The sequence below is a fragment of the Physella acuta genome, unplaced genomic scaffold, assembly GCF_028476545.2.
Source record: "Physella acuta isolate Inbredline_101_S28 unplaced genomic scaffold, ASM2847654v3 ptg001330l, whole genome shotgun sequence".
NCBI classification, from domain to species: Eukaryota; Metazoa; Mollusca; class Gastropoda; family Physidae; genus Physella; species Physella acuta.
The window spans coordinates 217,314-235,813 of NW_026732845.1; the positions used below are offsets into that span (position 1 = coordinate 217,314).

The following is an 18,500-nucleotide window of genomic DNA, read 5'->3' on the forward strand; positions in this document are numbered from 1 at the left end:
GAGTATTTTACTATATGTCGGTGTACCTCCACCTCCCCCAGGGAGTATTTTACTATATCTCGTTGTACATCCGCATCACCCACTCCACCCAGGTGGTGGGAGTATTTTGCTATATGTCATTGTACCAGGCTGGGGGAGTATTTTCCTATATAGCCTTTGCTCCTGCTCCTGCTCCTGCTCCTGCTCCCCTCACCCAGCGCCTGCGCCTTCGCTCCAAAAGGGACCTAATATACTACTCACAAACGAAAGGTTCGTAACTCGGTACTTTTGATAACAAATCCTACCGTATGTTACACCTCGCAGTCAAAAGACCCCCCACCCCCTCTAATCACATATATTATATATTTTTGTATCATGTAAAACACTTATTGATATAATTAAAACTATTACGTTTTTACTTTTGTTTTAACGTATATATTATGCTTTAAGTTTTAGATATAACATAAAAAAACTCCAATGTAAAATAACAACATACCGATTCAGCTTGAATAATTATTTTCATACACATGTATTTTGTAAAAACCGCCGAACCACCACGAGAATGAATACATTAACAGCACAATAGTATGTGAATACATTAACAGCACAATATTATGTTCGCATCAACGTGCTGAATACATGTTTAAATGGAATGCGAGAACTGCTATTGACGCTGTTTCAAATACAGATGGAAAACAAGATATGAGTTGAGCATCTGAATACCCGTCATAACCGGGTGTCAGTTTCCGTGTGATCGGTGTGGCGTAGGCAGGGGGGGGGTGGGGGGGGGGGGGGGGGGGGGGGTTCGTGGGAGGCGAAAAGTCTACGTTACCCACTTGGACGTCCAACAAAATGACAGGTGTTTCCACCCCCACCCCCGAAAAAAAATTTCAAGTGCACCCCCGGAGAAAAAAGTCTGGAAGAAACACTGCCTGAAGACGGTTAGGTTCGAAGGGGAACTTTACATTTAATTAGTAGGTCCTATGTTAAAATAAAAATAGAAACGTTTGCGACTAAAGGTATGTTATAATTTCGACGTTAGCCTACTAGGAAATGCAATTGTGTGAGCATTTGCATCGCATTTTTTTTTGGGAGGGGGGGGGGGGGCAAACTTTCCCGTTAATAAACATGCATTCAACACGAACAAAATACTAGCATGAAATAATGAGATCGATAGGACAATTACTTATCATATAGGATTCAGTACGACGACATTCTCATTATTTACACTCAAAAAAATTCTTAACTTAATCACAATTAAGCTATGTACGCGTGAAACAAAGAAGTAGCCCATAAAACAGAACTTGTCCCTTTTATGGATTCTTCTTGTAGATCTGGTAGAATACGGTTTTCCTGTTCTGGTTTATCTTTTTTTTCTTACTTTATCACTCGCGAATTAACTGTTTATAAAGTATTATCTTGAGAAACGAAAAAATTATTTACAAATTATACTCTTGAGTCTTTTTTGCTTCCTTTTCATAGGCGTATCTAGGGGGTGCCTTGGGAAGAGGGGAGGGGAGATCGCAAGCGTTCGCCCTCTCATTTTGGAATAAGATTGTGGGAAAGTGTAGACATATCAAAAGATAATGTTCTTAATTTGTCTGATATATTACAACAATAGTCCGTTATTAATGCTCCTCTATCTAGCATAAATCTCCCCCCCCCACCCCCCCCCCCCCCCCCCCAAAAAAAAAAAAAAAGAAAACCACAACAACAATAAAACAAAAAAAACTCCACACTTGAAACCTCGTGTACCCAAAGATGCCGGCGTAAACCCACCACTAGGTATCACATAGCCTGAGGCGGACTTGAGATTGTGAGGCCTCTCGTTCGTCCTTCTGGTAAGCCTACTAAGACGGGAAACCTTATCTTCCCTGCTGTTTAATCTACTTTACCCCCGGGCTGATTCGACTCAGCATGATTGGGCTTAAAGAAATGACCTTTACCTGGATAGATATCCCTCTTTCCAGTATTGTTATCTTCATATGGTATTACAAGGAAAATCTTAAGCGTTATTGTCTTTATAAAACAGAAGTTAGCCAGGTTGTTACAGAAAATCAGAACCTGAAATGACTTACGCTTATTTCTAAATATGCTAGCTAATTAATACAATATTAACTATTAATACACTATAACTAATACACTATTCTGGTTTACTTACCCAAGGGGTCATCCATAAATGACGTCACTCTTTTTTGACGATTTTTACCTCCCCCCTCCCCTCCGTCACACGTCGTCACAAAAAGCCAGACCCCCCCCCCCCTAAAATGACGTCACACCCCAGCCTACAACCCCCCTCAAAATTGCAGTTGAATTTTTTTTTAAACATCGATATTTTTCCAAAATCTTGTCTGAAATAGAGTTTTTAATCAATTCCTATTATAATTTATTAAAACTGTTTTCTAAAACGCTAAATAACGTCAAAAATTCGTTTTCTAACATTTCTTATCTGTAAAGCAAAAGTGTGACGTCGCACCATCTGAACCCCTCCCCCTCCCCCTCATCACACATCGTCACAAAATTACCGACCCCCCTCCCCCCTACGAGTGTGACGTCATTTATGGACGACCCCCAACCACAATACTTTACGTAAGAATGGGTTGATTGAAATCAAAATACCAGAAACTCAATTAGGCTAGTCTTACTGTGAATCGTGAAACACTGTATTGTGTTTGCATCTATGCCGATATTCAAAGGCCTGATAGTTATTCTCCAAGTTGATTATGAATAATAATTAAAAATGATATAAGAATGGGGGAAGGTCTAACAATAGTCGGCCATTGACACTAGCCAAGTTTATAGGAGGGTGTCTTTTTGGGCTATTAGTTTAAGTTTAAGGGCATGGGCGGGTGATGAAAACCAAAATAACCAACCATGGCAACTGCAGGAAATTTTCGGCCATTTTTTTTAAATTTTAGACTTAACTCTTTGAGTTATGACTATACGCTAGATATGATAGCATTAGGTTTAGAAATAAGCATTTTGGCTAATTTGGTTTTTATCACCCGCCCATGCCCTTAAAGTGGGCTGTAAATGTAAGTAAAAATAAAATTGTCTTAACATAATTTATGAATTTGATGTAAACAAGTATAGATCAGACCACCTAATCATCAAATTTTAATCTCGTAATAAGTAATAGTAATGGATCTCGGTTCGGACTCGTGACTGCAGGACGCCCCTGGAGTCCAACCAAGCTCAGTGTTTCTTCCAGGCTTTTTTCTCCGGGGGGGGGGGGGGGGTGGGGGGGGGGGGGACTTGAAAATTTTTTTTTTGGGGGGGGGCGGTAGACTTTCTTCGGGGGGGGGGGGGGGGGGGGGTGGTGGCGGACACTGTTAAATGTATATATTTTCTATATACATTCCATTTCGTTTGGGAGGGGGGGGGGGGGCGGTAGACTTTTTTCTGGGTGGCTATACTTGGCCCTTGGTAGCCCACGGGTTCTTTTCAAATTGGATGATAGCGGATCTCAGTTTTCCGTTTTCTTGACTTATTATCGGCGCCAGGCCATACATGTTCGTCAAGATTGGCGTCTATATAGATTTGACTCCGTAAAGGTGTAGGCGTCGAACAGTATCGGCTATTGGCTGGAATAAAAGTTAAGGACCGCCACTAGATATAAGTCGTCGAAGTGGTCTCACAAACTGAAAGCCCAACTGGCAAGCCAATACACTATGTGGTTAACAGTTTCACGTTCCAGTCAACGGTGGGAATAGAATGGGAAAGAGAACAGCATTTTCATATACGCTTTCTAATCGACAACACATGTGTAGCACTGTAGGATTTACCGTTTCAAGAGTACTTAATTAGGTCGAGTATACAGCCTAAATATAGGTTTTTAAATTGACATTTTGCTATATGGGTTATTTTATTGACGATATTTTATCTCCACCCCCTCCCTTCCGTCTCACATTTTCGCAAAAAGCCTGACCCCCCCCCCCCCCTTAATAAAACCACATCGTTTTTTTTTCTGCTAAAATATTGACTGATCTCGGAATTAATTTCTATTACAATTTATTAAAACAGTTTTCTTAAAGGCGAAATAACGGCTAAAATTCAGTTTCTAATATTCTTTTTTTGGAATGCAAACGTGTGACATAACACTATCTGCCCCCCTCCCCCTTATCACACATCGACACAAAATTACAGACACCTACCAATGTGACGTCATTTATGGACGACCCCCTTATCAACCGTCAACGGATCTTTTATACACAAATATTTTATTTCAGTGGTTGATGTGTATAGCGGTTTTATACTGTCCGTTCAAGATATAGATAATAATTTTTAGTAGATGCACGTAAATAACATACTTTAAGTTGATTCAAGAAAAATATTAGATCTTATTGTAGACAAAATGTACCATTCACACACAACTGTAATTAATTAATACGAATCAAGTTATTATCTCTAAATCTAGATCTACGTGCAGTGTTTCTTTCAGGCATCTCTTAGGGAGGCACTGCTCCTCCCTCTCCCCCCCCCCCCCCCCCCACCCCCCACGCATGGGAGCGAAACACAATTTATTAGAAAATGTATACTTTTATAAATGTATTTTTTGTAAACACGCTGCTCCCCCTTCCCCGGGGTGAGAGGAAAAAGACGTTCCTATAACACTTCTAACTAAACTAATGCAAATTATTGTCCACATGGGGAGGGGGGGGGGTCGTCCAAAAATGGACAGTGGAGGGAAGTAAAAATATGGTAAAACTTTTAAAATGGGTAGCCCTGATATAGGCTCCATGTCCATTAATTTTAGCATTGATAGGCCTTGCCTATAAGAATTAAGTATAAGAAATTGTTTTAATATTTACTGGCTTTTTAAATTACAAATTATGTATTACTATGTTGGCTAGAAAGTTGTTTTTAAATAAAGGAGAAAATATTTCCCAATTCAAAGTGCTGCTTTGCAATTTTCAAGCAGTTTTATCTGGCAACCGATTGTTTACCAAGACAGACTTGTGTAAAACCGAAATTTCTCATCACAGCGATTCAGATCATTTTTAGATTTAGAAAGAAATCTGTTAGATCTATAGATCTATTAAATTCAGAATGTCCCTTGAAACTGTTCCTAAAGAATTAAGGAACCTTAGGGCATGTCTGCTTTGCTCTCTTGTAAAGGTAAAATTAATTTAATTGATCGCCCGCTCACGTTTTCTTGTCAGTGTGTGTAGTGTTGTCAGAATGAGAAAAATACTCAATACTGTGACTGTGAGTTCACTTGGGTTTAGAAAGTTTAGATATGACATGATGAATAGTGTAGGCCAGGCATATTTATTTCTTCTATTATTGTACTACCACGCATGCGAGATATTTGTGTTCAAGAAAAGGGGCCAGGAGCTGTAGACTCTTGTTGTAGCCTACATTCAGCTATTTTATACAATTTAAAAAAAATTTGGACTGATAGTTGATGGACCTGTAAAATCAAATTTTTAATTACGTTAGTTTAATAATAGAAAAAAAAAATTAAGCACATTTTTTACATGTGCGTTCAACATTCATTCGTTCACAGAAGTTCATACCATGAGCCATATATTATAGACCTAACAACTTACGTTCGCCGTGACATTTGTCAGGAATGATATTTAGAAATACAAGAAAAAAAAATCACAACAGAAATCATAGATCTATATTCTGCATCTTAAAAGAATTATTGTTTAACTAAATCCTAACAAATTTATTGACTGGTCCAAATAGCAGCCAAGGCTATAAGTACAAGGACCCAGATCCTAATAGCGGCAGTGGCTATTCTGAACCGGGTCCTAATAGATGCAGCCTACTTTTAAGTAGATTTAATTTTAAATAGGCTCTACATATTATATTTCTTGTTTCAGACATTTGAACAGTTTGAATTGGATGGCTGTGAAAATTGTGAAGAATTTTTACATATGAAAAACAACAGAGATGCAGTCTATGAATGTACAAGTGCAAATTTTGATGGGTAATATTAAACTTTTTTTTAAACACCTAAAGTTCCCTTTTTGAATCTGACAGTTCATGGGGCAAGTGAAGTAGATTTCACCTGTTTCTTTGAACTGGCATATGAAGGGATAGTGTGGTCAGCACTATGCCTAGGCGCCTATTATGTTCCCAAATTTGAGTTAGGTATCCACCATAGCTCGATTGAAACTGACTTCAAACTGGATTCAAGCTCCAGTTTTGGGTTAGCATTCTATAGCTCTACAGCTAAGCCACACTGTCCCTCTATATTCTAATACATAATTATTTAGACATAATGACCCACTTTAAGGACGATATTATTTTAGCCACTATAAATAATTATCATATTTACTTTGTTGATTCTGTAAGTGTAAGTATCTACATTATCATAATATAAATATAAAACTCCAATATGAATTAAGAATTTAAATACTATGATTAAATTTTACATCCTATGAGTTATTAATGATTTTATACATTTTTACAGACTTTTATCAATGATGAGCCCAGAAGACAGCTGGGTCGCAAAGTGGCAAAGAATAGGTACAGTTATTTTACTTTATTAATAATAAAATATTGGAAGGAGTAAAACAAGCTAACGTTTGGCCAGTAACAAGTATAAAAGTTAAAAAAAATTCATAATTAATGAGTTTTCTGAAAAGAAATTCATATTCTTTGTAGTGCATTGAGTTAAGTACTTGTTTTATAATTCACAGAGAGGTTTACTAAAGGGTGCTATGCTATATCTGTGACTGGACATCTACCTCCAGGAATTGTTAGGGATCTCAGAGCAAAAGGCAGAGTCTACAATTCAAGGGATGTTAGTGAAAGAACGTGATGACTTGAATTATGCTGTAAAAGTTATTGATTTTCAAACGCTGCCAATTGAATAGCCTAACCACATTGAACTTAAGTCATGGAAATTTCAGAAACATTTAAATTATAAGGAAGATGCTAGGAGCACTGCAAAGAACTTTCTATGATGATAATATTGTCTTAATTCAGTTATGATAATGCAGTATTTAACAAATTATTTGCAGTCAAGATTCTGAAACTTGTTCCCAATTACTTATTGTTTAAAGCTTTGTTCGTCAGTGGCATTTATTGTATCTGTATCACAACTGTATGCATGAATTAGTGTTGCTTAATTGGCCTAGCACTGTTTGCCAGATTAAATGTGTTTGCTTACTTGGTGTATGTGAATATATGGAAACAATGTAAATAAACCAACACAATTCTATGTGAATTTCAAGACATTTTGTTACTTTTCATTGACAGATATTCTCATAAAACCCACTTCAGGTGACCTCTTGGCTGTTTTTGTTTTGCCTGATACTGTCAGTGTCATATCAAGTTTTTGCCTATTGTTATTAAATTCATTAGTCAGTTTTGGCTAATGAATAATATTTCTAACTATTTCTCATAGCTTTTTAAAAAATTTAAGTGTTTAATATTCTTTATAAATTTGGGAATGACAACAGCATTAGATAGCATTCAAGTGCAGGCAAGACTTAGAAATAGAGTTTTATTTTAGAAAGAAAGAAAATTAGCTCAAACATTTATAAACTTTTATTTTGTTAATATTGTGAATAACATTTTTGAACATGAAAATTAAAACTATATACATGTGACCAGATTTAGGTTTCAATAAGTAAAGCTTGTATGGCAGAAAAAGCAAGTAGATAATGTAAAATTGGTCCCATCAAACACAATTTTCATCAACAATCAGTAAAGTAGATTATATGTTTAAAAGTAAACACAGTTATTCTATGATAACAATTGTTTTGAAATTATTGAATTATAACAAGATGCACATGACTTTAAAACTTAGAAAAAATTATTCACAACTGGTCACCCTCGTAACAAAAACCATTCTCATCAAAATATTGGGAAACAAAAAAAAAAAATCACAGATAACTGAAAACATTCAAGATTCGGATAAAATATTAATGCATTTTACTTCACAAATTGTATAGATTTGAATTTTAAACAATTTACAAAAATTATCAATTCACCAAATTAACCAAAAAGCTAAATTTAAATATTCTTCTCTGATAAAGGCAGGGGTACAATAGATATGTTGAAATTTCATGGTGTAAGTAATGAGGTATTTAAAAAAAATGTTAGTATTATTTGTTAATAGTATTTCTCCCTAGACCAGGGGTCGGCAACCTTTTGAAGCGGAAGAGCCAAAAGTTACAATTTTCTAAATTTCCCTGGTTTTAAAGAGCCACTAACATTTTTTTGATTTCAAATATTTTATTATTTTATTAAGATTATTAGTATTTGTTCAAGGAGCTGGAGAGCCGCATCTTGATATCAAAAGAGCCGCATGCGGCTCGCGAGCCGCAGGTTGCCGACCCCTGCCCTAGACCAATATCCTTTCTGTCCAGGCTGGACCCTTCAATAGGATAGATGAAGTAGAACTCATCCATTTAAGTGAACTTTACTTGTGAAAGAATTGCGTGGTCTGCACTCTTTCCATAATGATTTACTTTACCTGACTAGGCTTTGGTACCCATATGATATACCCAGTGTAGTGAGCTACTTGTGGTGATAGTCAATGCTTAATGCATGAACTCAACACTAAGTCTTTGTGTAGTTTCTCTATTGGGTTTTACATTACAGCATACAACAGTTGGCAATCAAGGTATTGACCCATTAACTTCTCCCCTAACCCCTTTTATAACCCACCTAACAAAATATATCTAGTTCTTACACTACAGAAGTTTGTTTATAAATATTTGTTTTCATACAAATACAACAGAAAGAGACTTGTTTACTGGATAATAAATATAAACAAAAAGTTACGCAACTCTATACTTAAGCTGAGGTTAACAATATCAAGCTGTGCACCTAGGACATCTAAAGGAACTTGAGCCCAGAAACCAAAAATTTCAGGAAAGCAATCAAGGTGCTCAACCACACTGTCCTGCTAACAGTGGAGAAACCTCAACTAGATGGTGGGCACCATTTCATGCATGCATAGATAAATTAAATGTTTGTTAGATTCATTATCATTTTTTAGACTTTCAATATTAGAAGAAAAAAATAGTTTATAAGCACTCCTCTCAGATTTAAAAGTAAAGTATGTACCCTTAACTAAAAGAGTAAGTACAAATATAAAGAGTATAAAAACATCATGAACAAAATTTGAGCGGTGTTTTAATACAAGATAATTTTTGTCTTTGGGATCTTTTTTGTGGGAGGGTGGGGTAGGTCAGTTAATAAGTGGTTTATTAACTTTTTAATAATTTTACTTGCAAGTTCTCAATAATTTGTTAATGTACGCTGAGATAAAAATATAATTATAAAGTTTGGCACTTAAAAGTTTTATGAAGTTAAAATGTTTTGACAATTACTTTTGAAGTAAGAATAGGATTTTACCACACAATAGGTTTTGATGTCGGCTACTAAATAATACATAAGGATAAAAATTTAAAATAGCTAGTAGAATAATTGAAACTTGTAATAGCACCTTGAAAAAGCAGATTTGGTTGCTTATCAAAAATTTTTGAACCCTAGTTATTCTCATATGTTTCTTCATCAGAATCTTAGTATTTGTTTATAATGGAATACATGTCATCATTAAAATGTTTTGATTAAGCATTAATTCAATTTTAAATAGTTATAAAAAAGTATAAAACCACCAGTTAATACTAATTAAGAAATACAATTTAAAAACCATTGTCACAACAAGATATTTCTTCATAATTAAACAATAAGGCCAAGTATTTATTTAAAGTATTAATAAAAATAAATGTTTTCACTCATTTATAAAAAAAATAATACATTTTACAAAACTGTTGCAACAAAAGTGATATGAATTTCTTCAAATTTGAACAACAAAATATTTCCAACATGTGAATTAATAACTTAACGACCACACTGAATTATCTTAGCTTGAGATGATATCTCCCATCTTTGTTGATCTTATTCTGAGGCCTGCTGGACCCTCCTCTTTACACTGTTGTTGAAATTACCCTCTTGATCCCTCTCTTCATCCAGTATCTGTTTAAAAAAAAAAAGCAGAATATTTGAGTTTTTTTTTTTATTTTGAAAAAATTGATATGAAACTAAGATTGTGAACAATAACTTTTCAGTTGACTTCCCATTAGGATAATTCATGTTTTTTTTTTTATCAACAAAACATTACAGCAAGGCAGACTTTAATAGGATTTGTTTGTTAGGAGATGACATTTTTTCAACTGTTGTAATAAAACAAGCAAGTGAAGCCATAGTGTTATCACAGGACACAACAGAACTGCCTTTTCTGTAAATAAAATTAGCCACATGGATAATTAATTCAAGGTGAAGACAGTCACTTAAGACCATTGGTATTGTTACCTATAGCAGTTTTAATTTGTAACATTGGTCCACATTAATTAATTCAATACTATCCTAATTCTTTAAAATACTCCTACTCTTCAGCTATACCATTTTAACTGAGTCTTTGGATAAGCTTTTGTCTAGATTTGCCCAGTGCTTAGTATTGCTTGAAGGAAAAATTCGACCAGGCATTTAACAAGTAGAGGTAAAAATAAAACAGGTATAAATCCCATAGTATGTAGAGGAAAGTCAGGGAGAAGGGATGATTCAAGACAATATTTTCACACAAAAAGAAACATTCAAATACATCTTAACTAAAACATACAAATCTTTTTTTTTAAATCTTAATGATTAAAAAAAAGATTTTTTTTTTATTTTAAAGAAAAAAAGAATAGGCCTAGATATTTAAAACAAATTTTTACAATGAAATATTATCATAAGATTTTAACAGATTTGTTAATACTATAGTAATGTATAAAAGCACAGAGGGTTTAAATGGATATAGAGGAAGTTGGGATAGGTGGAAGAAATTTAATATTTTTTTTTGAAATAAAAGAAAATATTTTCCAGTGTCATTGTCTATTTAAAAATTTTTTTTGGGTGTTTAGATACATCTGCCATTTTTTTTTTGGGAAGGAGGTAGAGCAAAGCAAGTGAAATATTTCTTACTAGTGCCTTCACAATCATTAAAGGATTTAACAGCCATGATCTGGGAAAAGTTTTAGAGGAAGCTTTTAAAAATTATCTTTACTTTTATTTAAGGAACATTTTTTTTGCATTTTATTGATCAACACAGGTGGGTTTTAAAAAATCAACATTATGAAATTGTTATAAATATACTTGAAGCTTTAATTGTAAATATTAGTAAATAACTTTGTGTATGAGCAAATAATTAAATATATGTATAATAATTGCAAATTATAAAAATAAATGCTTTAGTATAATCTAAATTTTAAATATTATGCCAGATTTAGGAAGATGATGTTTTTTTTTGGTGACAGGCAAAAAGATACAAAAATGTCAGCCTAAGTTCCTCTGGGAAAAGGGACAACCAATATTAACACCAAAGAAAACAACCCTAGAAAAGTGTTTAATTTGACTAAGAAAAGCCAAATGTTTACGTGATTAAATGTTCCATGGTCAGTGGTGTGGCCACCAGATAAAAGCGGCATCTGTTTGGTTAGTGTAATTAACAGACTGTAATCAAACTAACTAGTAAATTGACGAAAGATTATTTTAATGCAATTTGCCATTTTCCCCACTATCAGCTTTTTAAAAATCAAAACAATAATAGAAGAAAATGGAGGGATGTGAATTAAGTTTGCAATTATTTTAGACATTAAAAAACATCACTACCAGAATGAATAAAGTTATTTAAAAAAAAAACAACTATCTTTCAAACCTATTTTCGAATTATCAACTGAAGTTGTTAGTATTAAATAATATATAATAATAGAAGCTAAACTAAAAACACAAAAAATCATGGACATAAGTAAGCTGCACTACAAAAACTGAACCCACTCATTAGCAGTGATGATTAAACTACACACCTGGAATGCATCCTGCCCTTGTACATCTAAATATTTTTTCTCTCTGTAAAACTTGCGCGCTTTGAGGACATACAGCACAATGAAGTCACAGATGATTGTAGACTGTGGGAAATAAAGTGCAGTGAAATATATTCAGTGTTACAACTGATGAGATTATAACTAGATTATTACTTCAAAACATTTCCTCTCTAACAAAGACATAACATGATAGAATTGAGAAAAAGTGTTCCCCCTGTTCATAAGCTTTACTTATGTCACAATTCTATCAATGGGGTGGTTTTTGTTTGAATCTTGTAATGAATTCTTCCCCACTTCTATTGCAGCGAATCCGTTCAAATTTCACTAAAGAAATCTTTTCAGTATATATTGCCACCAAATCTTTTTATTTTTACTATGAGGCCTATGTCTAAAGAAAATTCATGTTTATTTTCTTATTTTTAATGCATTTAAAATATTATAATTATAAAAGTTTAAATTCTTGTTCTATTTAAACACACATGATTTTAGGTTTAACATTGCTCTTACCACTACAAGTAGCGCCATACCACTGCCAAGATTTAAAATGAGAGGAACAACACTAAACTTTCCCGCCTTGCCCTGTACGGTCACAACAAAAATAATTCCAGTGGCTTTATACAGGTTCCTGTACTGGATGATGGTGTCGTTTTCTTTAAAGGCATACTTGTCAGCGTATCTGTGAGAAACATTATATAAAATAAAATGTAATCTTTTCACTACCTTGATATTACTTTTACACAAAACTAATTGAGTCTTTTCTCTTCTTTTCATCTAGATCTAAGTGTAAGGATATAAATGATGCTACTAATTGACTTTTACATTTTTGTAAGGGGAAGTATATATTTTAGTTATTAAAAGTTAAACTAATTTGGGCAGATAAAAATTAGCCATTAAAAAACTGTAAATAAAGTAGACACAGATTGTTTGATGAATTTAGTGACATGTTGAACAGTTGTATTTTCTAAATAAAGAGTTAACACTAACGTAATATTCAAGAGATAGTATAAAAAAAAATGTCAAAGACAGAGGTTAAACTTTTGAATTAGAAGAGCTCACCTGAAGTTAAAACCTTTAGCGATACTGTAGTCTCCCCTGTCAAGCCTCCTGAATGTGTACTGTGGTAAACACTTGTCAATGCTGTAGTCTAGGTCACATGTCCAGTCAATAATAACTTGCATCACACCACCCTATACATGGAAAAATAAAACAATCATATTTAATTACAATCAATTTCGTGATACTTATGTGTGATAAAATATTAGAGACAAATGAACAAGATGGTGAATGATTGTTTTTAAATTGTAGAAAGGACTGAGATGCTGGACTGCAGACACTATAGAACTTCCCAAAAACCACTGATTAAATGTGAGGCAGTCTCAGAATTTAGATCAAAACAGAATAATTAAACTTAAAAAAAAAAACGTATTACAACTTTTATATATCTAAGCTAAATTGTTATTTCAAATTTTCTGGCCCCTTCGACCATTCACAACTCCAAGAGTTTCAAATATTGAATCTCATTATAAAATAAAAGCATCAAAAGCAAGTTAATTTACATTAGAAATGGTTATTTTAGGAATTATGATGTTTTTAAGAGGGATGAGGGGGTCTGACATTTAATGGTAAAGCTTGACAATATGTGGTAGGGGGGGGGGGGGGTGTCACAAAAACAGTGACATCATAAATGGGATACGAAATTTGATAACCATCAAATGCAAATCAAATATTGCCTAACACCTAACTCCAAAATTCTGCAGCCCAGCCAAAATGTAAACAGAAAGTAAAGCAAAAGAACTCAGGGAAGTATAAGCCAACAGAGTTGATGTATTCAGAGTGTACTGACAAGTTGTTTTTGCATGCAAGCTACTACAGACATTAAACAGAATTCATACCTGAATTGTCAGGTCATCATATTTAACCCCTGCATCATTTGCAATATCATCTAATACAAAAATGGGACAATATTTTCCTTTGGAATCACTGCGGTTCCAACGACAATTTCCTAAATCGGCATCGCTGGTGTAAAAGTCCAGAACATTGCGTCTGAAATGCATAAATGGGTTTAGTTCCACAACTTGTGTTATTTGGACTTGTTCAATGTTCAAAAAAATTAATACCCTCTTGATGCAGTGTGAGAACATTTTTCAAAAATTTATTTTTGATTTGCTTAAGCTTTGGCGCACATCAACTCTGATTACATCAACTCTGGAGTAACGGAGCAGGACAATAGAAAACACAGTTGGTGGATGATGGGAAGGAAGATACCTCTTGGGCTACATCTTTATATGTATATCCCGCACCCTTCAAAATAGTGTCCAAAAGAAAAATAGGGCACAGCCTGTCCTTAGAGTCATCAGGATTGAAATTGCAACGATTTAAAAATTCTTTGCTTTCATTGGTGGCGAGTTCAGGCAAGTTGCGTCTATAATTGAAAGTACAGTAAAAAAACAAGATGCAAAGACATAATATACTGGAATAGTGAATAGAGTATGTATTTCCTTTTTTTTTTAATTTTACAAGAGATGTCATGCTGTAGACAATCCACAAGTTTTGACAGAAAATGTTAATTTGTAGCTTTAAGAAACTTGAAAAATATCACAAGCAAGTTAAATATGTGAATTGTATACAGTGCACAATAAAATGACTAAAAAATTGAACCAAAACACAACCAGTGAAGTTTAGCTATCGCTTTATCAAACTAATATGCCGAGGTCACAGAAACAAGTGAACTCTACTTCACTTGCTCCATAGACCGTCAGGTTTGAAAGGGAAACTTTTTACTTTTTTTATCAAACAAAAGCTTGGCCTATATTCAGGTTGTTGACTTTTACACTTTAAAGCCATTTCATTGCCAAGTAGTGTTTAAAAGAAATCTGCAGGCTACTTAATATATTAATATTAGTCAAATTTTTTAACTTCATATATTTTAAAAGAATTTTACTTAAACAAAATGGAACAGCATGGTTCAGTGCACTAAATGAAAAGTCTCAAGTTTGGTTCTGATGCTAGAGTCCATTTTACCTCCATAAAATCACCCAGCTCAGACCAGTACCTGATTTGATCCAGTGAAATTTTATGCTGACCACACTATCCCCTCATAACCAGACGCTAGCAAAATATCATGTCACATGAACCATCGGGTTGGAAAAGATAGTTTTATATAATACAAATTCAATATAGACTTATAAATAAATGTTGTTTACCTCAAGTTAATCCCAATGAAATTAAGATAATGCAGTAGGCTTTATTTTTAAGGGAAACTGCTTTATACCATTAAAATTTTTTCAAAGACTTTAGACTTTATAAATCAAGAAAGGGCTAAATTGAATTAGATCGATTTTCTGTCTTTAATTAAAAGGATTTATAATGGTAATGAGTCTCCATATATAATCAACATGCTACGGGCATATAATTACGTATTGCAAGGCAAAGACATTTATGCAAAGTTTCTTCCGTCTAATTTACACCTTTTACATCTTCCTCCATCCTTTCTCATATCTTTTTAAAATTACTGTACTCTTCTACAAGAGCAACAAATTCAAGGAACATACAAAAGTATGGAAATAAAATTACTTACCTCATAACTTTGAACTTTGGAAATTCAATATTATTTTTGATAAAAACTGTAAAATTTTGAGATCCTGCCAAAATAGGCTCTGTCAAATTTTTATACCTTGATTTTTGAAATAGAAAAATATTAATACATTTAGTAAATAAATAATGACTTTGCTTAAATATTTGCTTGATATAAAGCAGACAAATATAAGGCAGAAGCAATTTTTAAAAAATATGCCTACTTACAGAGCAGGATTTTCTACAGGACACCAACCAAATATTTCACAAGTTTTATTATGTCCAGTAGAATTGACACACTTCCCTGTGATTGGACCTGGAGAAGGAAGAATAAAAATAGATGTTTGTAATAATGTTTTGGCAGATTCTAGCCGGAAAAAGATATGCATGCGCATTGGAGAGAAACTACCGCCTTCTTTCGCTGTGATGTTTTGATGGTACTGCACATGTGTGTTTACAAACAAACTGCAGTGCCCTAACCCTGGAGCAGCTATTAAGGTCACTGCGCATGCGCAGAACTATTGAGTTTCGTATCTTCTGCAAAAAAAAATCTTTTTCTGAGTAGTCACTTCGTAAGGTTTTAATCATTGGCGTAATAATACAAATTAATGTATACTTAAAATATACAAGATCTTGTCCTATGTAATTTTGTGCAGTATGTTATAGGGGTTGCTCATAGTTTGCCTAAAATAAAGTTGCCATTCATGAAGGATGCCATATCCCTATAATTAACACAATAAAACACTACTTAATTAACCCAACTTTTAAAAATTATGATACAAGTGAAAATTAAATAATTTTTTAATTGCCATACAATTTGCTTACCATTTCCACCAGGCATTATATAACCTTTTATACGTTCACAATCAGAATCAGTTTTACACTGAACATCTTGGATGGTGGGGTCCTGCGTCAAGCAGACAAACGTGAAATCAAGATAAGAGGAATGAATTTTTAAAAACTTAGGCTTTCTATAAAATGTTATGCTTTTTGTAATGTTAGTTTTGTGTTATTAAAGTTTCATAATGATGATTAGACAGTTCAAATAATAATCCGTGTAGAATTTACCTCTGAACAATACGACTGAGTTTGATTTAAAGTTGGAACAACATTAGTCATCACAAAAAATGCACTGTTTTCCTAAAAGAGAGAACAAACATTTCATGACGGACAAATTGTTGATGAAATAGTATCTTGAAAATGGGTGTGAACATTTTCTCCAAAGGCCAAGATAACTTAAATATAACATATAGATCTATATCAGAGATTTTTAGATTCCATTACATTCTCACCTCCTATACTACTGTAACATCTTATCAAATCAAATTAACTAAGCATTACAGTACTTAAGAATTAACAGTAGATTCTAAGACTTGCGAACTGGCTTATTTAAAACAATATGCTGGCCAACAGAAAAAAAAAATGAACAAGGTACATTATACCTTGTTTAAACAATAGGCATATAACTATAAGTTTAAATGACTAAACATTACTATACAAATGATAGGGCTAATATTATATAACAGGATCTCTTTTCATTACTACTGTCAACACTGAGTCCATTCAGACTAAAAAGAGGAAAATAATAGGTAGTAGGATAAGTTTGACAATGTGCTGCCCTAGCGCAAGGTTAGAGTATCTGCTTAATGTTATGATACCTGTGGTGGTATGACATAGTCAGCGACATCCCAGGTGCGCATCCCAATATCTGGAAGGTGTGAGTAATTGGAGAAGACGATTCCCTTAACCTTTGTGGTAACAGCACTTTGAACATCATCAAATTCTTGGTAACCTTTCTTATAAACAATAGCATACCTGTGAATAAAAAAATAATTTAAAACTGCTAAAGAAGTCATAATAAAATATGATTTAATGGCACTTATCCAGTTTACAACCTACCAGCCACTGATGAGCCAGTCAGTACTGAGTCAGGTCAAAACTGAAAACACATGATGATAATTTACTAGTACAGTCAGATTTTTAGGGAAACAAAGGTGGTTGGGCATAGTGCTGACCACACTACGATAATTCCATCATATGCCAGTTCTCTGAAGCAGATGAACTCTACACTCTACTAGATAATCTAGATCTACTTGATCTAGATCTACTACTTTATCTGCTCCATGTGTCTGAATAATGGTCAGATTTAGAGTTTTTGATTTTTAGGAGTAGGTAGACTAAGAATAAGATTCTCATTCTGTGTTGAAGCTGAAGTGTGTGTCTAATCACTAGTGAGTCTCTCAACTCTTCTAGTCATAGTTTTGTATTAACAACTTTACACTTAATTATTAAAATTACACGAACACTACACTGTGACTACAGTACAGTAAACTGAGTAAACAACACAATCCTCAGCAACTGTGGCAACTGTCACGGCCACGGTGACTGTCACCACATCCTTCATCGGCTTTTATCTTATGATTTTTAAGAACTCACCCTATCACGTATGCAATAATTGTCAGTTGCAATAATCTATTGATGATCCCGACTTTTTTGCTTCTGATGTGTACTATTCGAGGTGTATTATATTCAAAAAATAATGAAAGACCCAAACGAAAAATTTGTCCTGCGTTCCCCATTTTTTACATCACATGACACCGGAGTTTTCCAACCACATAACGCCCAAACTTGATAATATTTACTTCCAGGAATAGACACCGGTAATTTCTATACAGCTGTGGTTTCGTTTTCCTGCATATTTATTTTTCGCCCTTTTAGAAATCATACTTTGTGACCGTTTTAATTTATTTGTGTTACTTCACTTTCTATTATAGATGTAATTTTAAAACGTATTTAAAAATAAGACCACATAATATATTGTGAATTAGTACTTTATTTTCAAGCTTCATCTTTTTTTGTTTCATTACCTTAAAACTGCCTTCTTTACAAGGTCTACCTCTACTTTAGGCCTACATAATAATAATATTAGTAGTTACTTTACAACAATGAGAAAGGAACTCTACAAATTATGCTAACACTAAATTATTTATAACTTATTAGAATTATTAGACATAAGCCTCGAAACTCAATTACATTTAACAGATGTTTACAGTAGTCAGTACAGTGTGACTAAAGATGTCCTTATATAAAATGCTTCTTATTTATATGCAGAAC

General features: G+C 33.7%; 2 protein-coding genes across 7 annotated transcripts in view; one reads left to right on the plus strand and one right to left on the minus strand.

The window, feature by feature from the left end:
- Positions 1-7,162, plus strand: part of LOC131958502 (transcription elongation factor SPT4) — an 84,758-nt gene extending 77,596 nt beyond the window's left edge. Inside the window, exons 2-5 of one of the 2 annotated variants that reach the window (XM_059323584.1) lie at positions 5,010-5,097; positions 5,811-5,917; positions 6,404-6,459; positions 6,633-7,162. In XM_059323584.1, the coding sequence (XP_059179567.1) occupies positions 5,029-5,097; positions 5,811-5,917; positions 6,404-6,459; positions 6,633-6,754 (354 nt within the window). In that variant the 5' untranslated portion in view covers positions 5,010-5,028 and the 3' untranslated portion in view covers positions 6,755-7,162. Of the gene's footprint in view, positions 1-4,914; positions 5,098-5,810; positions 5,918-6,403; positions 6,460-6,632 lie in introns of those variants that run through there. The other variant, XM_059323583.1, reaches the window with a different exon arrangement.
- A 300-nt stretch (positions 7,163-7,462) lies between these two features.
- LOC131958496 (P2X purinoceptor 4) lies at positions 7,463-18,000 on the minus strand. 5 transcript variants are annotated; one of them, XM_059323574.1, is made up of 12 exons: positions 17,823-18,000; positions 17,045-17,201; positions 16,455-16,526; positions 16,212-16,293; positions 15,615-15,702; positions 15,391-15,486; positions 13,706-13,856; positions 12,870-13,000; positions 12,321-12,489; positions 11,796-11,897; positions 11,367-11,417; positions 7,463-9,927 (listed from the first exon to the last, which is right to left on the minus strand). In XM_059323574.1, the coding sequence occupies exons 1-12, from the start codon at positions 17,963-17,965 to the stop codon at positions 9,850-9,852; spliced, it is 1,320 nt and encodes a 439-aa protein (XP_059179557.1). In that variant the 5' UTR covers positions 17,966-18,000; the 3' UTR covers positions 7,463-9,849. The 5 variants fall into 5 exon arrangements, with proteins under 5 accessions (XP_059179557.1, XP_059179560.1, XP_059179555.1 ...); XM_059323577.1 differs by lacking the exons at positions 11,367-11,417; positions 13,706-13,856 and adding exons at positions 10,915-10,954; positions 14,079-14,235; XM_059323572.1 differs by lacking the exon at positions 13,706-13,856 and adding an exon at positions 14,079-14,235.
- Between the last annotated feature and the right edge of the window lie 500 nt (positions 18,001-18,500).